This window comes from Acartia tonsa, chromosome 1 (genome assembly GCF_053477335.1).
Source record: "Acartia tonsa isolate MP-2025a chromosome 1, ASM5347733v1, whole genome shotgun sequence".
Taxonomy (NCBI): Eukaryota; Metazoa; Arthropoda; class Copepoda; order Calanoida; family Acartiidae; genus Acartia; species Acartia tonsa.
Genome location: NC_137260.1, coordinates 62,761,054 through 62,787,963, shown reverse-complemented (window position 1 = coordinate 62,787,963; position 26,910 = coordinate 62,761,054). Strand labels below are relative to the sequence as shown.

General features: G+C 32.9%; 1 protein-coding gene across 3 annotated transcripts in view; it reads left to right on the top strand.

The window, feature by feature from the left end:
• Window positions 1–26,111, top strand: part of LOC145326258 (uncharacterized) — a 41,698-nt gene extending 15,587 nt beyond the window's left edge. The window contains exons 4-13 of one of the 3 annotated variants that reach the window (XR_013881805.1): window positions 5,987–6,089; window positions 6,482–6,676; window positions 13,682–13,894; window positions 14,930–15,121; window positions 20,030–20,440; window positions 20,934–21,741; window positions 22,288–22,350; window positions 22,769–24,431; window positions 25,043–25,543; window positions 26,015–26,111. Coding sequence is in view for 2 of the 3 variants with exons in the window: in XM_080169469.1 (XP_080025595.1) it covers window positions 5,987–6,089; window positions 6,482–6,676; window positions 13,682–13,894; window positions 14,930–15,121; window positions 20,030–20,440; window positions 20,934–21,741; window positions 22,288–22,350; window positions 22,769–23,526 (2,743 nt within the window). In the remaining variant the exon portion in view is untranslated. Of the gene's footprint in view, window positions 1–5,986; window positions 6,090–6,481; window positions 6,677–13,681; window positions 13,895–14,929; window positions 15,122–20,029; window positions 20,441–20,933; window positions 21,742–22,287; window positions 22,688–22,768; window positions 24,432–25,042; window positions 25,544–26,014 lie in introns of those variants that run through there. The other 2 variants (XM_080169469.1, XM_080169476.1) reach the window with 2 other exon arrangements.
• Window positions 26,112–26,910: the final 799 nt, after the last annotated feature.

Here is a 26,910-nt window from a genome sequence, read left to right as displayed (position 1 = left end):
TGTTCAAATATTTCAACAACTGATTGTAATTTTCAGAAGGGGTAATTTTGTATATCACCATTGGGGATGTACATCAATTTATTGGCCATTGTCTTATCCCTTTAGATCCCTTAGTTCCCTTCTTAGTTGAGAACCATCGTTAATTTAAATTAAATGACATTTCTTTTGTTATCAAGAAATTAATATACATTTTCTATATATACCCATACAAAAACATTATCTGAAATTGCAAGCAAAAAAAAATTGCAGGTAGAGAGACTTGAATATGTTATTTTTTCATTATTGAAGATGGTTTTAGGAACTAACATGGAGGGAGGGGACATTATACTGTAAATTAAACTAGTACCCAAAGTTTTATAAACACCATCTCTCATCCGAACAACTTATGATACTTTTATTAAATCTTAGATCAAACTAGCACCAATGTCCAAACTTCCACAAATAGAGACAATTTATGTAGGTTTAGAGAATATTTGTTCTCGTATTCGTTCGAATCCGGTGGGTAGGAACCGGTTCTCATCCATACGAAAAAACTATGTCTAGCATCGTATCATATCCAGCTTTCTACGAATATAAAAACTGGTTTTAATCTTATAATTGTACATTCTATATATCAGCGGAAAGCTGTTTATAATACGATGCGAGAAATAACTATTCTGATTATTTTAGTGGACATTTGTGATATTTCTTTATCCATTCTCCTATCCCTAGATTTAAATAAAACATTATCATCCCAATTAATGTAGCATTATCTACTCTGATAATAATATTCAACTATCCTTCCTCAAGTGCCCCTAGAGGCCTCTAAGTGGCGTAGCCGCTAGTATTCCATCATCTATTGACCTATCCCTAGATTTAAATAGAACATTATCATCCCAATTAATGCAGCATTATCTGCTCTGATAATAACATTTAACTATCCCTCCTCAAGTGCCCCTAGAGGCCTCTAAGGGGCGTAGTCGCTAGTATTCCATCATCTATTGTCCAATCCCTAGAATTAAATAGAACACTATCCTCCCAATTAATGTAGCATTATCTGCTCTGATAATAACATTCAACTACCCCTCCTCAAGTGCCCCTAGAGGCCTCTAAGGGGCGTAGTCGCTAGTATTCCATCATCTATTGTCCAATCCCTAGAATTAAATAGACCCAATTAATGTAGCATTATCTGCTCTGATAACAACATTCAAGTCATACCCCTGAACTTTCAATGCTCCGCAATGGTTAAAATAACAAGAGTAGCGCAGCAAATAAAAAAACTGCACTGAAAAAAATAAATACCTTTTTTATCTGTTAATGTCAATAAATCATTTAATATGAAAATTTATTATTATAGCTCGTTTATTTAAGCATTCTATTTTGAATTTTTAAGTCCTTATTCTTCGCGTATTTAACGGATGTACGGACATTCCCTATCTTTAGAGTAGCTTTACTAATGAAAAGTAGAGCATTTTATCGCCTAAGCATCGCATTTTTAGCTCTGGCTTCTAAAGACATTTTAACTCTATGGCATAACTTACTTTTTAAACCTCTTTAATTCTTTAATAATAATGTTTTTGTGCATAGGCGTACTTACGTTAGAAAGCAGATCAAAAAGGGCGTATTATCTACCAATCTTTGCATTTGCCTTTTATTAACTGCAGAGAATAAGTTTAATGTAACTTTTGTGCTTTTTAGTAGCAAGGCTACTCTATAATTCACAATGTCCGTCCGTCCGTAATTAATGAATTGGGGGAAACGTGATTTTCTCGGCTCCTATAAAAGATAGAGAGCTGAAATTTTTTGACAACATTCCCATCATTAAGGAGCACAATTAACTATAAAACATCAATGGCGGTCGGACTGCCTTTTAGCAGGTTTTAGGCTATTTTTTATATTTTCCAAATTTTCCCCATATCTTTGGTGTTTATGGTCCGATTTTCAAAATTTTTTCAGTTAAAGATATTAAGATTAAATTTCCCGTCATTTGAAGAAAACAACAATGACGGTCAGACTGCCTTTTTGCAGGTTTTTGGCTATTTTTATATTTTTCACATTTTTCCCCATATCTTTGGTGTTTATGGTCCGATTTTCGAAATTTTTCAGTTAAAGATATCAAAATTAAATTTCCTGTCATTTGAAGAAAACAACAATGACTGTCAGACTGCCTTTTTGCAGGTTTTTGGCTATTTTTGTATTTATCACATTTTTATCCACATCTTTGGTGTTTATAGTCCAATTTTCAAAAAATTTTCAGTTAAAGATATTAACATTAAATTTCTGGTGTTTTAAGAAAAGAAACAATGGCGGCCAAACTGCCTTTTAGCAGGTTTTTGGCTATTTTTATATGTTTGACATATTTCCCCATATCTTTGGTATTTTTTGTCCAATTTTAAAACTTTTTTGCATTAACAGTTTCAAATTTTTTTCCCCCATTGTTATGTGCATCTAGTATGTAATTTACTTTAATCGTCTTCATCATACAAAATAAAACAAGGTTTCGTGTTTATTTTCTCCAATAAATCTATTCTTGATTTTAATAAATACACTTTAAATCTACTTCTACGTATTCCCATCCACAATTTTTTGTGCTTCGCTACTTATGGATGTTGTCATCCTTGTTTATATAAGTAATATAGTAACCTTTTTTCACAAGTAAATGCCTGCTTCTTTGACATATCTTAACTGATTTTACCTCATTTTCAAAATTTTTTGGATGAAACATTAGAGTAAAACACTAGACGGAGAAAGGTTTAAATAGCTGTATCTCCCAATGGCAGTTTTGCTTATATAAACACAGCCAAGTAGCAGAAAACAAGTTGGTAGCAGACGAAAAGGGTCATTGAAAAAGAGAGGGAGGTAGTTATATGTATATACATCTATACTATAGATCTGTTGCTGAATTATGTTTGGGTTTTGTATAACTTTACATGAAAGGACAGGAATTTTTTTATTCATTTGGAAAGGCAGAATTTTTCATGAAAAGTAATCTTGTTTGCTCTAAAATTTTCCGCCAATCACAAATAACAATTTTTTAGCATTGTAGTATTTTCTTTGTTAATAACAATCATAGCATATTATCATGCACGTTTACTATTCCATAATCCCAGAATAAATGCGCCAAAAGAAATCTAAAGTATCTCATAGCAAAAAAAAAACTATGTCTTCTTCATTCAGTTTGCATTTTACATCCTTGATCTTCTAGATTATCAACAATCAAAATTAAAAATATGTATTCTAAAATAGTAATGGTAAAGGGGCAGATTTGAGTTTCCATTGGATAAGACAATGGATGATATATTGATGTACGTCCCCAATAATGATAGTAAACACATATACCTCTTCTATAGATTAAATTTATTGGTTGAAAAGTTTGGACATCAAAAGGTTTTTCAGCCATCGATTAAGATAATGTAGGATAAACCGTTGGGTACCTATGTACCAGTGTAATTTACCGTCCAAAGTCTCCTCACTCCCTGGATTATTAAAAGTAATTTTCTAAGCGCAAATACCCTATGACTATCTTAGTACGTCCAATCGACATAACAATGTCATAAAACGTGATTTATTGACAGTATTTGCAATATAAAATTCATAGCTATATTATATAAAATTATCATATTTTGGTATTTCTGCGTTTATTGTTTTTGTCAATAATCATCCCCTACAATTTTGAAACATTTTTATTGTTTTACTAGTTGATTATCTTACAAAGTAATGCAGCAGTTATAAACTTGAAGATAAAAATCTTAATTGAAATAAACTAGGCACTTTGGGGCCTTATTCGTCGTACTTAACAGTTTATTTTGTCTTCTAGCATTTATAAAGGTATTTTTATGACACTAATACACCAAAAAAAAAATAATTTCTTTGTTAATGAAGTACTTTAGTAGCGCGGCTACTCTATATCTAGGGTCATTTTGTAGAACGTCATTTATTTTCTATAATATTATTGTACTATAGATTAATGTTTCTTTTTACCCTTCAAAATGTTTTTAATTTGAAAGATTTAAAATCTTTTGTTAAAATTTTCTTTATTAAAGTTATGATTTAATTATGACATTAAATTAATTTTCAATTATGAAAGATGAAACTACTTTTCTACCTTTTAAACTCTTAAAACAGTATGTAATCAAGGAGGGAGAGGACATTGGACTGTAAATTATACTTGTACCCAAAGTTTTACAAACACGCTTTTTGATTGGTTAGTTCCAAATTTGTAGTGTCCAAACTTTTCAACCAATAAATTAATCTACGGTAGGGCTATATTTGTTTATCATCATTGGGGATGTAAATCGAATTATCGTCCATTGTCTTATCCTTTACTATCCCTGGTATATGTAATACCTTTCTAATATATTTCCTAAATAGTTTCTCTTTCCTTTAAAAACTTTGCTCCAATAAGAATTTGTATTCGATAAAAAAAAACAAGTTAGATAAACTATGATAAGCAGGGTTTTAGCTATTTTTATCAAGTATTAACTGGATTTTTATAGGTATTCTGACGCAGGATTGCACTAACTTTGTCAGTATATTTTAAAGTGGATCTTCTTTTCATGGGCCAAGGCAATCTTCATAGATGTCATTCGCATGACGGCAGTTAGTTTTTAGATCTTATCATAATTTTTAGCAGATTTCTTATTCTTTTTCACCGGTGTCCAAATAGGAATAATATTTTGGCCCAGTTCCAAAAATTCCATTCTCTCTCTACTACAAGCTGTATTGGGGACAAGGATACTGATAAACAATGGTCGAGGGTATCTCTTAAAGTAGCTAGTCGAGCAAAAAAAGTGCAAGGATTAATGCTCGCAATGACCTTTGAGTAAAATTAACCAATAGTCTGAAATTGATCTTATAACTTCTTAGTTTATCATTTTGTTTTTAGTTACTGGTAACCTAATTTTAATGAATCTTTTAAAAAATCATTTTTCTATGTCAAATTTCTTGATTACATAGAATTAATATTTCAAGAAATGAGATCTCTCTGTGAATGCTGTCTCGTTTTTTTTAAAGCTAACAAGCTTAATACTTCGCTTGGTCACCTTACTACACAATTGAATTAATATATATATATATTTTTTAACTTATACAGTTTGTTGCATAACATAAAAATATAGGAAGAGGATTTATTTAGAAACTTTAATATTCTTACAAAAAATTATTTCTAGGCCTTAAAATAACACTTGAAAAGAAATTGAATACATAATAAAAAGGACAATAATGTTTATATGTAGCGCAGGAATTTGTTAATGCGTAAAAAAGTATGAAATATTCTGACTGATAAAAGGTGGCTTCGAAACCGATTAATATCTGCAGGATTAGAACCGGTTTTCAGCCATTCTGATAAATCATGTATGACATCGTATTACAAACAATTTTTACGAATATTAAAATGAAAATTCATAAAATAATAATACCAGTTTAGTAAGCCGGGCATTTGTTCCCTCAGGTCTAACTGAACTGGAATTTAATCTGACAATCTTTAATTTTAATATCTGCGGGAAGCTGTCTATAATAAGTTAGATGCGATGATTAGATATGCTTAAATAACACTTAAAATCTAATATTAAAATATAGATTCCGAACAAAAATGAAATGCAAATACTGCAGAAAATAAGTCTATGAAATGGTCAATTTGAAACGTATAAAACATCGCAAAAAAATGTGTCAACATTTCTAATTTTAACTTCAACACATTTGCAAAATATTCATATAGATAGATAATATATCTTTTATACCTATATATATATTAAATATAGATTTTACAAAAATAACTGTTATACCTAATGTTTTCAGTGTGCATTTTTAGATTAAACAAATGAACTTTTAAGGATAAGACAAAAGGCGATAAATTAAAACACATCCTAATGAAGATTAATCATTGGTTGATACTCCAACCTTGGGGGCCATAATAATTTACAGTCCAATGTCCTCTCCCTCCCGAAGTAAAACCTTTCTACCGACATTACAACTTACTAATTCATCTAACTTGTACTTTAACTTTCAGTGATATTGACCTTGCCCTGTTTGGAAAATGGGACCACCTGCCACTGAGAACACTGGAAAAAGCTCTGCTGGACGATGATATTGCAGACCCAGCTACTTTAAAGGTAAACAAATGGATAGATAGATAGTAAGATAGACAGATAAATAGGTGGATGGATAGATAGAACCCTGGAAAAAAGCTCTGCTGGACAATGATATTGCAGACCCAGCTACTTTAAAGGTAAAAAGATAGGTAGATAGTAAGATAGACAGATAAATGGATATATAGACAGATGTATGGATAGATAAGTAGATGGATAGCAAAAAAGATAGATTGAACACTGGATTATGATATTGTAGACCCAGCAACTTTATTAAAATTTATTAAAGAAAGCTAAACAGTCATCAAATATGATAAAGGCACTGGTGGATAGATGGATAGAAGTTATACATACAAGATTGGCATGATAGACAGATAGATTATCTATCTATCTACATCTCTTATCTATCTATCTAGGTATTGGACAAGGCTAGTGTACCCATCATCAAGATGATGGACAAGCGCACCCGGGTGAGGGTGGACGTCAGCTTCAACATGGTGAACGGGATCAAGTCGGTGGAGCTGGTGAAGATGTACAAGAAGAAGTATCCCCCCCTGCCCAAGCTCATCTATGTTCTCAAACAGTTTCTCTTGCAGCGGGATTTGAATGAGGTGGGACTATTCTCACATATTTTTGTTCTTAAAGATTTTTAGGTTACCTTGATGGCATCAAATGGGAAATTTTTTGATGAAATGTATTTTTAATCGTCAAATAACATCCTTTTTTTAAGGGAGAAAGGGTACTTTACTTTTATTAACACGTTCTCTCATTCGGTGGCTTAAACTAAATGTATCTTAAATGGATGTGCTAGTAGTGTGCAGAGTTATCCATCTATAGTTTTGTTTTATCATTATTTATTGTCCATTGTCTTAACCCTTAAGATTCCTGATTTTTTCAATAGCAACAAATTTTTTATAGATGTTAACAAATGTGTATTTTTGTGATATTCTTGAAATACAACTGTAAATATTATTACAGCACAATTGATAACTTATATATATAACATCACAGATTAGGATATACAATATTAAAATTGATCTGTATTAACGAGAAGGCAGGGAAAGGGCATAGGAGTGTAAATTGCACTTGTACCCAAAGATCTTTCATTTGTGTACCCAAAACTTTAGATACTTTGACTAAACCTTGATTGGTTGGTTAAACTAACATTGTCTAAACTTTTCAACCATTAATTATAATTTATAAAAGGGATAGTTTTGTTGATCATCAATGCAATTTATTGTCCATTGTCCTATCCATTGGATATTGTTAACGTATTTATCAATCTAAGTCGCTGATATTATATTTTGCAATTGTTATAAGTTTAGATTATACAACTGTGCTTGTATATATAAAACAAGGATGATAACATCCATGGCAAAGTTAAGACGTTGCTTCTCATCTTGTACCTATAGGATACATAACACGCTATAAGTGTGTGAATGAAAATTTATCAACACTGAAAACTTGTAAGAGTTGCTTCGTTCTTGCAAAGAAAAATTGCTAGATTAATACATAATGGGTATAAAATATACGTGGATATTATGACAGGGGTTTACTAATATAGCTATTACTTATTGGTCAGTTCGTTCATCATGTAGGAGGGGGAAGGGCATGGGGGATCGTTATTTTAGCTAACTACAAGTTTCACTTAAATAGAGTACAGGATTATCTGGTGGAACATCCAAGTAATAAAAAAATCCATTAGATACATTCATTATTAAATATGCTTTGTGACGAGATTTCTTGTTTTAACAACATTTTTATAGTTTAACTTCAGCTTTTATAGTTTTTTTTTCAATTGCTACTTTACCCCCTGAATATTATTTTAAATGTTCATTCATTAAGTTTAATGTTTGTATTGTTTGTGCAGCCACAAATGCTACTCTATAAGTTTATTTTGTCTGTACATTTCTGTATATTGTCTTTTAATACAGTGATAAGACAATGGATGATGAATTGAAATGACTCCTTAAATATGATTAAATAAAATCTAGATTACAATTATTGGTGGAAAAGTTAGGACACAGTTAGTGCGGAACAATGTTTTGAAGTCAACGAATCAGAGAACGTGTTGATAAAACTGATAATAGTATAATTAACAGTCCAAAAATTCTTTAATGTTTAGAAATTCATCCATCCCCCTATTCAATTACACTCATTATTTGTACATTTGCTGTAAAGAATATTCGGGTATAGTCCCTTTCGTGGCAACGCCTCTTAAGGGGCGTTTCTTTGTATTTTGACACTAGCTTTTCTCTTATTTTTAGAACTTGCGGGGAGCTCTAACCCTGCGGGGCAATCAACTTACCTAACCTAACCTATAAAAAGCTACTTTAAAAGTACGACGAAACTCCCCTTAAGAGGCGTTGCCACGAAAGGGACTATACCCGAATATTCTCCTAAAATCATTGCACTTTGAGATGAAAGTAAAAAGAAAATCTCGCTCCGCTACTAAAGAATAAGCATGTCCTTGGTTTAAGATAAATTATACTTGCAGTCAAGTATATTGTTCAGTCTTGTGCAAGTCATAAGATAAACTTCTAAGTCGATACTGTCCTCCATTGGATAGTAATAAGAAAATCTAGCTCCGCTACTAAAAAATAGGCATGTCCTTGGTTTAAGATAAATTATACTTGCACTCAAGTATATTGTTTAGTCTTTTGCAAGTCATAAGATAAACTTCTAAGTCGATACTGTCCTCCATGGGACAGAGATGTGGATTAGGGATTTATCGTATCGTATTATAGACAGCTTTCCACGGAAAGTAAAATAAAGAATCATAAGATTAATTCCAAGTGTTCTGACCTGCATAGTATTTCAGCTTGACTGCCCACAGGTAGAATTTTAAAGTTTGTTTCTAGCCATTCTGTGTTGACTTCTGCAAATATTTCAACTTTATTTACACACAGTTTCTTATTCTTATTCAATAGTTTCTTACATCAATGGTGCGGTAAACCTAAAAAGAATAGACCATTAAACTAATCCAGATATCCTTTACAATAAATATATGCATTTGATTTAAAATTTAAAATGTTTAAAATTGATAAAAATAAAACTTTTGGAATGATTTTGAATTGAATATTTTTTAGTGACAGAAGGTCAAACTTTATCTGCTTTTGTAAAAGAAATTGATTGAATTTGAATTATTGAAGAAAGAAATTAAAATAAATTGGTTTACAATAATAATTAAACTTACATAGTCTTTCTCAAGCATCTTTTACTTCAACATTTCTTGGCTGTCAACATCAATAACTTCATCACTCATAGCTTCTTCATCATTACTTTCATCATCATCTTTGGTATCATCATCAACTATATCATCATCTTTGGTATCATCATCAACTATATCATCATCTTGATCAGATCATCAGCAATCAACTCTTATCTCATCCTCTAGTACTTCTTTGTCAATGGGTGCTCCTTTGTCAATTGGTGCTCCTTGTCAGCTTGTGATTGTCAGCAGCTGCAGCTCTAAAAAAGATATACTTGAGGAGCTGGAAGATGATGATAATGAATCATCAGTTATTTTAAAGACTTGACTTAAGATTCTTTTGTTCAACACTATTAAAGATGACTTAAAGGACTCAATTGCTGATATTGATGAAATTGCTAGTTTCAAGGCTCTTTAAATTTGACTCTTAAATGTATGTACCTTTTTCAAGTGGCAGTTTTGCTTGTAGGCCACTTCCTGCAGGGTTCCCTCTCTACTGGGCTGGCTCCACTCCAAGCCACTCCTAAAGATCATCAGATTAGGATTGAATGGATACATAATCATCAGACAATTTAAACTATTCAGTGCCAGATTCAATTTTAAGGAGATCAACTTTGCTTGCATGAATTTGATTGCTTTAAACATCAGATAGCATTAAATTAAACTTTACACACCTGCAAGCTTCCCAACTCAAGCTCAACCCTTGTTTGGTAGGGTGTTGGGGATTTGAGTGCCAGACATTTATCCACAGTTGACCAACTCTAGTGTTGCTTGATCCTCCTCTCTGAACTCTACCAGATCATCTCTGTCACCATCACCATCAGCAGCAACAGTCCTTAACAAGACAAGATCAGGATCAACATCAACAATGCCTCAGCCCCACCTCTCTTGGCTACTGAGCAAATTGTAAAAAAGAGTCAAAATTCTACCTTTTTAAATCTTTGGTTTCTTTCAGATTGTTTCAGACATTCATTTTAAATAAAACACTTAGGATATCTGGAAATAAAATTAACAATTAATAAGGTCTATTCATAAATTATCTTTCCTGCCTATGACTGCTAATTTAAGTTAAGTTAAGGGAATTAAATGCAGCAAAAGCAAAATCAAGAAAAGAATCATTTAGACTTTTACATTTACATAAGAATCATTAATATTGGCATCCTATTTACATAAAGCCTTACTCAAGCTAAACAAGTTTAAATAATAATTTCATAACTAAATCTTCTTGATCTTTGTTGGAAATAATCATCTGGAGGATCCTCTTGACAATGGGGACTCTTCTGCCAATGATGATCTAGAAAATTCAGAAGATTAAGGTGAAATTCCATTTTGCTGCTCTAGATGTACATTCTGTACACCAAGTGGAAATTGTCAATAATACGATACATGATTTTTCAGTATATTTCAATTTTTCAATTGTCCCATACTTATATTTTTAGAAAACTTATTCATCTCTGTTTTATGTCCTTGCTTTTCGTCACTCCTTTGTCATAATACGAGCAACTGCACCCCTAGAATCTAGAGTATCTATTATTCAAAGGGATAAAGGACAGAAAAATAGCCTAAAACCATTCCAATGCCTAATAGAAGCTACACCGTAAAGGAGATCCAGCGGTTAGAGAGATCCTTCGCTACAGACAAAAATACCTTACTACTTTATATAATAGGATTTTCTTTTTAACTTTTGTTCCTATCATAATTGTAATTTTCTAGTACTATTATGAATAGTGGTTTGCAGCCACTGCAGTGGACTGGACCGATTGATTCTCCATTTTAGGGAAGCTTTATATAGGTCCCGAGATAGTTTTATACTTTTGTAACTCTAAATTTAAGTCGAGGGATGGGATTGGCCATTTTTCATTCTCTTAATACCTTTAAAGCTGAAATTAAAGTATTTACGGCATTCTCTAAGATCTTTAAGGACAGACTAACATAAAGACATTGCATTACTTGATAAAAAGGTTCTTAAATATTATTATGAGCACGGCTGGTTTTTTATTAAATGAATAAGTTAGGGTACAATGTTTGGCACTTTCGATATAAGTAAATGATAATGAAAAACCCATAGAATACGATAATACCTTCAGAAAAATCGATAAAAATAGTTTTCATACTAAATTTTGATTTTTAAATTTTTTTTCTTAAATGTCATAGCAGAAGATGCAAAATGTCGTCTTAGTTTTTGAGGGTTTTCATATTCTCTGAAATCTAAATTATCAAAATATTTTTTTTGGTAAATGATTATATGATATATGTCAAACATTTTATCAGAAAAAAAATATTTAAAATTATAAAGTAGAAACCTGAATAATTTTTCTTGTGGAAATACTTTTCTTTAATTTTGATAAACATATGTCTGCTAGCATGAAGATGTTTGTACTGCCAATACACGTTGGGTTTTATTTAAAGAATTTCTTTAAAATGTTGTTTTTTTACCTTGTATACCAATAACGCAAATTGCTATCAGAAAACCCCCGTACCCCCCAATCGACCAAGACTTGCCTACGGCCCGATCTTTTAGGATTGCTTTGTAATTCACATTTTTGAAAGTCTTTCAACAGTATACACAGCAAATGCTCTCTTTTTTAACTAACTTTCCGAATAATATACCTAAAGCATTTGAATTAACAAAGGATATGCTAATATTTTTACCATTCAAGTTTATTTAATATTCTAATAAATAGTGCAACCCTCCAAGTTATGGCTACTTTTCATGAACATATGATCTAAAGAATAAGCTCTGACGCAATGTCATATAAGGATATTATAATATTCATTAAAAAAATTGTTATTTTTGCATATATGTTACATTTTACAGTATTTTGTGGCTCAAAAGAAAGACAATTAAAATTTATTTCATATTATATAGTTTAAATTGCATAAGATAACCTAGAAATAGTAAAAAAGTCCCTTTCTTTTTTTGTCGTAAAACAGAAATTAACAAAGATTTTTATTAAAAAACACCTTAGTGTAAAAATTAAAAATTTTAAATATGGTCACAAAAAGATTCAATTAGTTTATTAAATGTTTCATTTTCAGCAAATTACGATTAATCTCTATTACAAAGAATAAAGTGTAAAAAGATATTCTCGTTATAATTTTAAGCAACTTAAAATGCATTTTAATACCTTTTAATGATTTATTTTTTAAAACATCATTTTATAAAATGTTATTGATTTTTAAAGTTATATATTAGAATGATTTTAAATTTTGTTAACAGTTTGTTTTAAATGTAGAAAATTGGTAATTCTAAACATTCAAAAAATGATTTTATTAAATTTTCATCACTTAAATTGCATGTTTGATGAAATTTTCAACTGATAATTCAAGAAAAATCGTTTAAGTTTTATTATATTTTACTTTGAAATGTTAAAAAATATAATTATTGTCAAAAATGTGGAAGTTATACTTTCCTCAAAAAAAGACCTAAAACATGCAAATTAACACGTGTAATGAGATTTCTTTTCTTTCAGGTTTAATTTTAAGTAATTATTGATATTTTTTGTAAAAAGGATTTTATATAAAAAGTTTTAAAACTCGAGTTATGTAGTGGTTCTAAAAAAGGTTGCAAATTTATGCAATTTTCTTGCAAAAAAAATTTTCTAGGATTTTAAAAATAGCATAGGGTGTTATTAGACGTACTTACAGATACAATTGCTAAGTCATTTTGGCCAAACACTAAAATAAAGTTTTGACATCTGAGGGACCATACGTGTGAGGTAAATAATTCTTGGCTAGGTAGGTATTGATATTTCTGTAATTTTATATTTTCTGCTGAAAAAAGTATTAATTGGTAACTTAATACCAATATCTAAATATATTTTTATTTTCTCTTTTCCTTAGTCTGATACCAAACATACTTTGTAATTTAAGTACATTATATTTAGTACAATTATGAAACATTAAGGATATAATTGATATTTAAAAGCTAAGATAGTAGATCATAAAAAAATCCGCCAGTTCTCCCTTATTTAGCAGTTTTTTGGTATGTTTGTGATTTACTCAAAGCTAGGTTAGGTTAGGTTATATTGGGTATAGGATAGCCCCGCAGCCTGCCGCAGGTATCGATCTTGAAGGGACTTAGTGATTTTTTTAAGGATTAGTTTTCATAAAAACTAATCGGTAATATCCTCTTAGAAATTTTTTTTTCAATTTTGAAAATTGTGTACCAAACCCCCACCCGACAGAACTCTATGAACTCTAGCCGCAGCGCTCGGCTCCCTAGCCTGCCTAGCCGCAGCGCTTGGCTCCCGAGCCCCTAACCTAACCTAAAATAGTTGTTCGTTGTCGGGGGGGGTGTACTCAAATTTTCAAAATTGAAAAAAAATTGAGGAGATCGCCAACTAATCTTAATAGCTTGCGAATATTCATTTTTTAACAACACTAACTCCTGTTAATTTTTTAGGTATTTACCGGGGGCCTGTCCTCGTACTGTCTGATCCTGATGGTTGTCTCCTTCCTGCAGCTGCACGCCAGGCACGACGTAGGGGAGGACGATGCCAACTTGGGCGTCCTCCTGCTCGAGTTCTTTGAGCTGTACGGCAAGAGTTTCGACTATCAGTCCTTGGCCATCAGGGTCACGGGGTCCGGGTCGTATGTGCCCAAGGAGGAAATTCAGGTAGGATTTATATCATTGCAGTGTTCTGTTAGAGGTTGTTTATTTCAAAGTTGTTATGCCTTACAGTTAGGCTCCATTCTTATTGAGTGGTTCAAAGTTTAACACGAATTAAGGTATGGTTGTTTTAAAGAGATAATACCTACAATTAAAACTTTACACTCGTCAGATTATTTAGTTACTTCTCGACTTTACCTCAAATTTTGAAGGTAGTACAGGATTCGATTCTTAATACAATCCACGAAATGTCCACAATCAAACTGTCTTAAAATTAATGCTTTTCGTTTTCTTAAACTGTCGATTTGCAAAATTATAATTTTTATGTAATTAAATAATTAAGAACTAACGGTAGAAGGCCATCTAACACATTTTGCATTTTTTGTGCTTTACCACACTTTATGTACTTGACTTAAGGGGGGGGGCGAAAGTGACACTTTTTGAAACCAAAACTAAAAGTCAAAGGAACTCAACTAAAAAAAGAGTTACAGGTCTGACATTTTGCATGGCAGTTGCTTTATAGGGGTACAATATGGAAATGTGAAGAAACGGCGGCGCAACCGCCGAAAACCGCCGAGAAAAGGCAACAAAAATTACGGCGGGAAACGGCGGTTTTCAGCGGTTGCGCCGCCGTTTCTTCACAGTTCCATATTGTACCCCTATAAAGCAACTGCCATGCAAAATCTCAGACCTGTAACCCTTTTTTTAGTTGAGTTCCTTTGTTGACTCTTAGTTTTGGTTTCAAAAAGTGTCACTTTCGCCCCCCCCCCCCCCCTTTGTACTTCGTCTTTTTTAAAGGAAAACATTTTATGATATTTTTAAGTTGCTCACCTGTAGTCTATTAATAAATAATAATAATATAAGGATTTCTTTTTTTAACACATGCAAAAATTAACCGGTATTTCTTTGAAATTTTTGTTAGCTTATTAATCTGCACTATTTAAGAATATTGTTGTCCTTGTTAATAAAAAAAAAGAACAAATGTCAATAATTTGACTTTTAATAGTCAACTTCAGACCCTAACCAAACTTTATATTCTAGGAGGAGATGCCCGCAGGGGTACGACCAAGCCTGTTGTGCGTGGAGGACCCTCTGCAGCCCGGCAACGATGTGGGCAAGTCCAGCTACGGAGCCCTGCGGGTCAGGCAGGCATTTGACTATGCCTACGGGGTCCTAGACAGGGCTATGCATGGGGTTATTGACACCCCCTCCTTGTTATCTACAATTATACAGGTAAGAATCAAGGGTAGAGCAATGGAAGATAAAATAGTCTTCTTAGTTGATCTTGCAACTAGCCACTTAATTTTCGGAGAAAGAAATGTTGTGAATCATTACTCACTTGTTTGAGTATAGTCCCTTCGTGACAACGCCTCTTCAGGGGCGTTTCGTCGTATTTTCACAGAAGCTTTTGATAGTTTATTTTAGGTTAAGTAATTGCCCTTCAGGGTTAGAGCCCCCCTCCCCGCAGGTGCTAGAAATAGGAGAAAAGCTACTGTGAAAATACGAAGAAATGCCCCTTAAGAGGCGTTGTCACGAAAGGGACTATACCCCTTTTTACTTTTAAGAAAATTATAATTTTAGAATGAGGCCAACGGCCGTGAAATTGAAGGTGTCATGTACCCTTTTTTCATTAAATGTATTATTATTAAAAAAACACCTGTAAAAATCTATCAATATTTATCTTCGGAATTGATAAAGATACATTTTTAAAAATCTGCTAAAATAGAAATAAAGTAATCTTTGAAGTTTATCATTTGTTTATTACGAAGTCAGTCAGGTTTGTTATGTTGGTTTATATTGGATACTGCGTAGCCCTGCACGGTTAAGCAGAGGGTTTCAGTGCTCCATAAGCACTTTGAAAGAAAGCACCATATTTTTTAGTCTACTGACCTATCAATGTTTGATATATTATTTTGTTACTAAGATCCAATAATATAATTTTAAACTCAGCATTATTATAAAGTTATATAATTTCAAATAAACAAAATATATAAATGCAGTTTAATTAACAAGTTATTTCAAGTATGTCCCTTGTCCTTCCTTTAAGGGATTAAGGGATAAGACCATGGACAAAAAATATATTCCTTTAGTAAGAAACTTGCAGCTACGCCCCTAGAGACCTCTAGGAGCCCGTGAGGGGGTTGGGGGACACATTTTCCCACTTTTAAATGTAGTTTTAAAAAAAAAGTTTTTAAAAGTTTCTCTTGGGAGGGTGTTGATACCCTTCCCCAAAATAGTTATAAACCTTCCCAGGACCTATGACAAGCTACCGTATAAAGAAGAACCATATCGGTTTAGCGGTTAATTTGATCCTTCGGTACACACCGACGGACATACAAAGTTCCTGTTACTTTTTATTAGGATAGGAAATCTGCCTTTGGCAGTTGTCATAGTAGATTTATTGCCATTATCCCTATCTTTTCTGTTAATTGTTAAAATTTGGCTGTTATACTATCAGTTTACTAAATAATGACATTTCATATGACGCTTAAAATCTTAAAATATAGTAGAACTTCTTTGCAAGCATTTTAAGTAGCGAAGCTACTATATAATTTACTTTGTAGCTACTATATAATTCACTTTGTCTGTTAATCAATCAGTCCTTAAAGCTATAGGGGAAATGAGATTTTCTCGGCTGCGATTGAAGATAGGAAGCTGCAACTTTTAGTGAAGATTCCTATGACATGCGCATCTAGTCCACACATTGTTTTGTCTGTCTGTCTGCTATGCGTCAAAAAAATCATATTTTCTAAAATTTCGTGATTTTCTTAGAGTTTTTGCATATTTTCTCTCCCTTCTTTTGTCAACATAGTTTTGAAAGTTTAACTTAATATTTAATTGTGTTGTACAAAATATTAAAGTTTTCATATGATAACGTACAATTCACAATTCCCCTATATCGGTCAGTCTCTGTTTTTAAGCGCAACTACTCTAGATTAAATGATTTCAACGGTTTTAATGTTTCTTAGATTTTTTTCTCAATTTATTAACGTATTTTTTTTTTCAAAATTCAACTGTTTTATTACCTAAATATTTTTATTTCCAAGGATATATTTACACCTTATGAGACGTCCTTTTAAAAGAACTTTTTTACTGTGTATTGATTACAACATAAATTCTTTTAAACTAATACCTAAAAGTACGCATTTTTAATGATAATTACATTACTACGTCTCATGTGTGTTTGTGTTTTTCCGAGATAGTAAATTGAAAGTTAGAACCGGTTCTCAGGCATACTAAAAAATCATGTATAGCATCGTATTACAGACTATTTTCCACGGATATTAAAGTTAAAATGATAAGACTAATATCAATTTTGTTAGCTTGTGCCTTCGGCTCATCGGGGCTTACAAAACCGGCTTAAATCTTGTAATTTTTCATTTTACTATCCGCCGAAAAGCTGTCTTTAATACGATGCAATAAATAACTATTCTTGTCATTAAATCTATTGAAAACGCAGATTAAAATTGCTATGCTTTCTCCTTCCCTAATTTCTTAATCACAAGGATAAATATAAACAATCTTCAAGAGGCAGAGATCTAAAGGGATAAGACAATGGATGATAAATTGTATGTACATCGACAATGATAATACATAAACTTACCCCTTCTGAAGTAAACAATTAGTAGTGAAAAACCTTTGTTTACTCAAAATAATGAACCAAACAATCAAAAATCTATAAAAAAGTCCCTAAAGTTGTTAAGCAAACCAATAAATAAATGCTATTTTAAAACTTTTGGCACTAGTGTAATAAACAGCCAAATGTCCCCTCCCTCCTTGTATTAGAGAGTAATTTATTGTGTGTTTTAGGACAGTTATTTTCAGGGAAGTTTTATATTAAATTTTAAAGTTATTGAATACTGCAAGTAAAATGTAACCTTATAAAAAATAAATCTAGGTGCAGGCAATCTATATTTATGTGAAGCTAGTTTGAATGAAGGGTGTAGAAAATGTCTGTGTGTACAAATCAGGGAGAACGGATAACAAATAGCTTAAAACCTCCCTTATAAAGCTTACTTGGGTAAATCATCTTTGGGCAGAAGTTTTAAAGATCATTTATTTTAGATAATAAATCTGTAGGAAAAAATTTACATAAAACTAATAGATGTGTTGACTAACTTTTTAAGTTATTACCGAGACCTTAAGCTTCATACATCGTTCTACTTTATATTATAGAAACTGTTGCTATAGACAACTTGGAATTTTTTAATCTATAAAAATAGCTTAAAACCTGCTAGAAGCTCTAGAATGCCTCCTTTATAAATCTTAAACTATTTTTTTCCTAATTGATCTATCCCTATTTCCCTGATGTGTAAAGGAATGTATTTGCTTTCTATGTCTCATTACAGAAAATATTTCCATGTTTCTCTTGATACAACTTTTTCAGCCATTTTTCCTTTTAAGGTAAAATTGATTTTAAATGCGGGTGTTACTACCTAATCAGTAAGTAGTTAACTGATTTTTTTTAAACATCCCAAATGAGTTTAATAGATTTTTAAGATTTTAGGATTTAACCTTACATAGATGTTTTTTTTTAATATGAATTTGTTCTTTAGACTAAAATAGAATTTTTAGGAAACTTCTAAAATATCAAAAACATTGTCGTTTTTTTTTAAATTTAGCTCCAAAAATATTTTGATGTTGATAAAAGTAATTTAAATTGACCTGTGTGTCAGTTAATCAAACAAATCTAGGGCGGCTTGTTCTGCAGGCAATGGACAGAAATAAGTTTTCCAGTATGGCTTCCAAACTGATTGATATCCGCTGGATTAGAACCGGTTCTCAGCCATACTGTAAAATCATGTATCTAATAGTATTATAGACAATTTTCCATAAATATTAAAATAAATATAAATAAATATTATAGAATTAATAATTTTGTTAGCCCGATCCTGGCACCTCGAGACGAAGAAAACTTTTGTTCATCATATAAATTTTCTTTTTAATATTCGCGGAATGCTGTCTATAATACGATACGATAAATAACTATTCTGAAATTTTTTTGCTTCGACAAATATGGATAGTTTCTATTTAGACGGTTTCACCAAAAGGTTTTACTTCCCAATATACACAAGAGTAGCAAGAATTTTTTAACATCTTTAGCTATGACATGGCTCTGTTTTAAGGATTCTTCTGTAAATTATATTTGTTAATACATTACCATATCCTATATGAGGATAATTTTTAAGCATTATATACATGTTTTCACTGGGATGGAAAGTTGTAAATTTTAGACACATGTTTTCTCAGGGATGCAGGGATAAGACAATTTGATAGATTTTATCGCATTGTATTATAGACGGATTTCCGCGGATATTAGAATGAAAAAGTAAAAGATTAAAACCAGTTCTGTTGACCCCCAAGGGGCCGAAGGCCAGGTGTAACAAACTAGTATATTTTATGATTTATATTATAATATTCGTGAAAAATTGTCTGTAATACGATGCTATACGTGATTTTTTAGTATGGCTAAGAACTGGTTCTAATCCAGTGGATATTAATCGATTTCGAAGCCATACTGGAAAATTGAATTAATTAATCTACCATCTTCTTATTGCATTCTCCCCTATTAAAATGAATGAGAAAGTACTGATCTCATTAGGGAAGGAAAGGTTTGTAGATTAGTGCATTGGCTGATTCTTTTATCTTGAGTATTTGTGTTTGTGTTTGCATTCAATTTACAAATTCATTTTTGGTCAAGGAGAAAAAGTATCACAACTGGCTTCATTGCTTTCAAAATGACGCTCTGACCTCTAAAATTATCTGTTGATCATTTCTTTCTAGCAGCGCAGCGGCTCTATAATTAGGGTATGTCTGTCAGTATGTCATTCAAATAGCGTTAAGATGATTGCTTACAAAAAGTTTCTTCACTTATTTTCAATTCTAGAAAATGGACTCAATGACTTATCAAAGAAATAAAAAAATTATAATTTTACTTATTATACCTAACCATATTAATAAAAAGCACTATTCTTAAATTTTAAACCTAATACCTAACTCACTTATTGCAGCTTTTAAAGTTTTTCCCCTACTAATGTACTTTGTATTTTAATCTGCCCATTATGTGCGTTTTTTACAATACCCTAATGTATAAAAATGCCTGGGTAAATGATAAAACCTACTTCTTGTGATCTTTTGCAGGTTGAGCCATCAACGATACAATACCGCGACTGGATCCGCCAGAACTTCTCCATACCCCCGGAGGTGAAGGACGGCTCCGTGTCGCCGATACCCGAGCCCGACATCCCCGAGCACGACGAGACAGACGAAGAAGATGATGATGATGAAGTACCTGACAACCATGCCCATCATGCCAAGGCTCTGCTACACCACCACAGCCAGCAGAACTCTAATTCTAACCACCGGCACCACCATGTTAGTCCTGCCCATAGTAACAACTACACCAACCAACGTGGTGGTGGCAAAGTAGCTAGCGCGGCAATGGATAAATATCGGGAAGAATCAGATTCTGGCGACAGTGGGGAGGGTGGGCTACTGTTGTTGAAGGATGAACAGGAGTCTAATAGTGACAGCGAGGCAGAAAGAGAGGAGGTAAATATGTTTTTTTTTTGTGTAGATTCCATTGACAATAAGGCATCTACTATAACTTGCATTGTCGGTCTTAATTTATTCGGCTGCTATATAAGATAGGGTGAATTCAAAAACATACTTTGTTTGCTCTAAGACAGTTTCTATTATTATTTCCAAATTGTCAAGGAATCCGTAAGAGACGGACAAAGTGATTTAAAATGAACATTTTTAGTGTTTATCTTTAAAAAAAATCAAAGAAAATCACATATCCCCCACAGCGTTTCAGACTAGGAAGGAAGGGGATATTATGCTGTTTTATTTCTAATTTTAATATACAGAAGGGGTAATTTTGTGTATCATCATTGGGGATGTACATCAATTAATCTGTCATTGTTTTTCTCTTTAATTTCAATATAAGACATACAAGCTGAATTATAGAGTCGATTTTCTATTAGATTTATCAATGCTTTTTTTGTTTGTTTTTATATCTCATCTAATTTCTAAATGATTTTAGGTTGAAGAAAGAGATGTGCTAAACGGCGAGGCAAACGATGATGATGACGACATAATCGTGCTCGGCGATGACGAGAGCTCAGACGGCGGCAGTGAGGCGGACGACAGCTCGCCTGAGCGCCCCTGCTCCTCCCCAGAAGTCATTGATCTCACACGGGACGATGATAGTGAGACTAAATCGCCGGCGGCTTTGCGGTTGAAATCAGGCGCGGCCAAAGATTCCAAACGCAAGCCAATGCTGATATCTAATCGTCAGCCGATTAGCTCTCAAAAGAGCGTCCAGCAGCAGCAGGCTATGTCCATATCTCCAGTTACCAGTGAGTCGGGCGAGAACGGTGAAAGCGCCGACAGCCCGGCAAGGAAACGCGGCGGCAGCAGTGCAAGTAATAGAGAACGGCGAAGGGGCAGCAAAAATAGCAATATCTCGGCGGCTAACAGCACCGAAACCGTTGCTAATGCCAATGCTGCGCAGTCAAATAACGGCGGTAATAGTAACGGAACGCCGACGCCGTCTAAAACCAACGCAACGCGGGCCAGCAAGCCGCTGTACAAGCCGCCTGTCAACAGATACTCAACGTGGACCAATTCCAACAACAAGAACAAAAACAATGCCATGACGCGGGCTGACTTGGACATGAACTGGCGGGCGTCCGCGCGCGGCCCTGGCTCGGATCAGTCCAGCAATAGCGGCGGAGAAATGCAGTCGCTGCCGCCTCAGTCAAGCCGCAAGGAGAAGGCGGAGCCAACCTGGCGCGGAGAATTTGCCAAGCCGCCGAACGGCTCACAAAAGTCAAGAAAAAGCCAAGATGGTAAGTTTTGGGTTTTTTAATACAGCAATAGATAAGCAAGGGAAAATTCTAATGGGAGATAAGTTAATTTTTCAAAGAATTTAAGGGGTGAGGCATATTTTTTTAACCTAAAGGAAACTTAAACCATTAAAGACTTGGGATTAAAATTGAGCAAGTATCTATATGGATATTATATACATCCTCATTGATGAGAAGTACCTAATTTTTTTATTCAAACATATTAAACATTATTCAAACATTTTAAACATATTATTTGTCCGTCCGTCTTTCCGTCCGTCCGTCCTTTAAGATCTCGATAACCACTGAACCGACCGGATTCTACTCTTCAGGGTATATACCTATTGGTCCTATGGTGGTTTTAAGCTATTTTCTTGATGGAGTGGCCCCCCCCAAAAAAAAAAAAAAATTCCCCCCCCTCCCTCTCATAAAAAAATATCTGGTGCTGTCGCTTGTATTCCTTTAAACCCACAGAAATTATTCGCTAGGGACAGGTAGACATCTTATTACTTTTAAAATTAGGATTATTTCATTATTGTTTTTTTTCAGGTAAAAGAAAGGAAGACAACAAAATGGTGAATGTTGCTTCTTCCAAAGTGAACAATAGTCAAGGAAAGAATAAATGAATATCTTTTCTCTAGTTAATACATGCTCTCCATTAGGGTTATCCGGCCGTTTTCAATATCCGGCCGGATACCGGATATTGAAACTATCCGGATACCGTATATCCGGCTGATTTATAATGCCGGATATCCGGTAAATTGTCGGATATCCAGCGTTGGCCAGATATTCGGCCGGATACCTGATATCCAGCATTAGAAATCGTCTGTATATCCGGTATCCGGCCAGACCCTAATTTCCTTAGTTACATTTGACTTGTTAATTTATGTTGATATTTTGTTATTTAATTTATTATTATTCTTTTAAATATAATTCAATTTTAAATGTAGATTTTATTTATTTTCTTCTGTTGTAAACAATTTCTTTATTTTGTGTGTAAAAAAAGATATTCATTTATTGCTCCCTGTAGAAAAACGTGTGCCCGAGAGTAGCAAAAAGATCGCTGAAACGGCGGGCAAAAACCGCAAGGACACACATCGCAACCAGCGCAGCTCTAAATCAATGGGCGGCGAGCCATCATCGTCCGCAGTCGGCGCGTCTAAAGTGTCGACACCCAGCAGCGCGTCAGCCGCCAAGTCTATGTCAAAACAGCATTCATCTGCCGCCGTTGGCAGCAAGGAAGTGTTGTGTGATAGCAGCAGCTCGAGTAGCAGCGGAATTGGCAGCAGTCGGCTGTCAAGTTCCGGCGGGAGTAGCGATGCTGTCGACAACTGTGATAACGGGCAAACATCATCAACGGCTGTTGTTTCAAACGAGGCGCGTCGGGTGCCAGAACTACATCCCGAGGGTGGGTGCGACGATGTAGCTTCTAACGGCGGCAGCCGTAAATCATCTATAGGCGGTGGCGTTAAGGAGCCGCTAAGCCGCCAGGCTTCTAGCAATGGCGGTGATGACAACAGCAGCCCGAGCATGGTGGCCAAGTCTTTATCTAAAAAGAAGCGTAAAAAACGGCTGGATAAAAATTCAGCTGCTGCTGCTAATGGGCAAGCTGTTTCCTCTAGAGATTGTTCACCAACCACCGCTGTGAATAGTTCTAGTAGTAGACAGTCGGCGGCGGATAAACGGGTGATAATCAACCCGCCCCACAGTAGTAGTAGTGGAAGTAATAAAAATAACGCCTCGAATCGTTTTTCCTGCGAGGCCGGACCTCGAATCCCGAAACGGTGACAACGGCGGGAGGAGGCTAGGAGGGGCAGTGACGACGCCGTTGAAACCGCCGATTTCACCGGCGGCAGCGGCGGCGAACAATGTGACAAGCAAACGGACAGAACCGTTGTTAGTCAATAGTAGTAGTAACAATGACAATTCTAATCATACTAGTGTCAGTAAAACCTGTGATGTAGCTTTATCCCGCCAGCAGGCAGCGGCTGCCATATCGTCTACAGCTGCCGCCGCAGCCACTGGCGGCAAACGTGATCCTAGCCCCCCTAAGCTGTCCTATAGTGTGAATTTCTTTAATTGGAGCGTGAGTGATTGCTCTAGCGAAGAGGAGAACGAGGATTGTCGGAACGTGACAATGAGCTTAAACCGGTTGAAAATTCGCAAATCAAGCAAGGAGAGAAATGAAAAGTCGGCGCGCGGCTCTAATTTATAACCGCCGCCGCGTATTGGGAATTGAAGCATAATCGCGCATTTTTGCGACCCCAAATAAAAACGCCTTACATCTTGTGCTATTTTAAAATCTTTATAATTCAGCTTGATTTGGTCTTGGCGCGGTGAATCTTTCTTAAATATTGTCGCCATTTAATTCTCATATAATCATTATCATAGAGAAATCGCCTCTTTTTCTCTGTCTTTAATTAAAGTGATCCTTAAGCTTTTTTATACATATATTATACCTTCATCATTATATATATAAAAAAATATTATTAATGAAAAAAATTAATAAGAATTTATATAAAAAAAAAGAAGTGTAAATAATCTATAAAAATGTATTATGCTGTGCCAGGAGAATAATATCCTACAATTACTGTTATAAACAGATATTTGTTATAGTTATCATCAATTTATATAAAAACCATAATAATAATAACTCTGAAAATTAAATCATAAATGTTGCTCTGTTTTTTGTAGTAAGATATTAAAAAATGTGTCAATTCTTTTTATTTTAGTTATTTGCTTTGAAACTGTTCAAATGAAACTAGTTTTTTAATAATAAAATTGAGCATATGAGACTAGGTTTTAACTTAATAATACAATTCTATATTGCTTTTCATACATTTTTCCAGTATTTTTAAAAATCCTTTTCTGCCAGGAGCATTAATAAATTTTTTATAAAGCATGATTTTAAGTTAGCAATCATAGAAAATATTTCTCAAATTGGCTTGCATTTAATACCTTTTAATATAACTTAGACAATGAAATATTATTTAATAACCTACCTAGCGAATATGAACTCAATATTTTTACATAAAACTACCAATAAGAAAGGCTTGTCTATAAAATATTTTAAATTATTATAAATATATCAAAACCTTTAATATTAAATCATACCTATTGAAAGGAAACCATTTAAATTAAAATGATATCTCATATTTTAATAGAAAGTGTTTTTTAGACAATACTTTTTTCCAAAAACCTTAAAGAAGTTAAAAATATGAAGCATATGCAAGGCATTTAAAAAAAGAACAATTTCAAGCATAAAATTAAAAGCCATCTTCAATTTTTTTATTTCTTACAAAAGACCAACTAAGCAACAGTTAAAATTTTCTAAATCTGGATTATTGATCATAAACATATTCTATAGCTCCGCAATTATGCAATAGTTTTATATTATTTGTGAAAATATTACCAATGTATTTTTATTTTTGCTCTATGTTAGTTTATTTTATAAATAGCTGTAATCCTAAATAACAACTTAATGCTTTATATATTCGTTAGTTCATTGTATTTTCAGCCATTGATTAATTATCTATAGACATCCCATCTTTTATATTATAAATATGAAAAAAAAATCACCACAAAAAAAGTTAAAAACAGATAATTCTAAAATGCCTCAAAAATTGCCATTTAAAGTATCATAATCTATTATTTGATAAAATACATTATTATTATTATTATGATAAAAACACAAAGAAAAAAATGTTTGTAACAGTTTTATGTTTAATGTAGATATACTTATATTTAATATTTAAAAAGTTTTTCATAAAAATGATCTCTTTTTCTTATTTCAAAGATTTTCTGGGTTTGTGTAGTTTTTTTTTTTGTTATTCCGTCATAAACCTTTTTGGAATTTTTCCTCTCAAAAAATAGAAGAACCAATAGGTAGATTAGGTTCAGTAAGGGCTGGGTAAGATTTAACTGTGTCTTTGTTAAAAAATAATACCTACTTAAAATCCAAAACCTTAAGAAAGCCACACAAAAAAATCACGAAACCTTATATTGTTTGTTAATATATAAAGCAAGCTTGAATTAAATGATTGCAAAATCTAAGAAAAAGCATTTGTCAAAGATATTTTTTAAATAATAATCAACGGTTTGGTTTGAAAAAGTAGCAAATCTACCCCGATCCCTTTAGTTTTAATTTAAGTTTTTCTCTTGAAAGTAGATCAACTACTATTATATTAACAAACACAATAAAAATTAGCTTTAAGCTATTATTTAAGAATAGAACAAATTAAAAAGATTACACCAAACTTCAGAAATCTTTATCTAGAATTTTAAATGGGTTAATATTATTCTGTGTTGATTTTTATGAACCTTTATACCTGTAATGTTTATATACAATGTTTTCCTAATATTTCCATTGCCTTTGTATTCATTTTGAATATTAGATGATTAGATAGGTCTTAATAATTACAAAGAAATCCTTAAATTGATTCAATTTCGCCATTATTTTGTTTTGCTCAACAATTTAGATTTAATAGGCAGGGAGTAAGGGAGGGGACAATGGGCAGTTAATTCAATTTTATAGTTGTGACCCTTTAAGGTTGAAAACCCAGATATTTCCAGATAAAACAAGTATTTGCAATATAGCAACCTTTAGTGGAAAATTTTGATTTATTGAATTGTTTTTAATTCGAAATGCACCATCCTTAAACTGATGCTTTACTACAAGCCTTTGATTCTAGAGATCAAATCCCTTGTTTACAATTCATTTTCATAATTGTTATTATTTAAACTTCGGAAAATTAAGGAAACATACCATTTTACTACAACATCTTTTACCCAAATTTTTTTATTGTATTTATTAAAAAGCTTAGACATGAAAAAGCCTTTAAATAATTATATTACAAAACTTACTAAAACAATTACCTTCCTACAGAACTTTTAACTCAAGTTATTTCATTTAACGAAATAAAAATGAGATACCTTGCGTCAAAATTTCATACTACATAAATAAAATAGTTGAGAACATAAGTACATCTTGATTTTAAAGATCTTAAGGTTTAAGTAACATATCTTAGGATAACTGGTAGCTGCGCTCCTAGCATCCAGACAGAAAAATAAAATAACACCATCTTGAGATTTTAATGATAAACAAACCTTGAACAACTCAGGACTTCGTGAATTTATCCAAAAATTTTGAAATTAATCGGATCATTAATTACA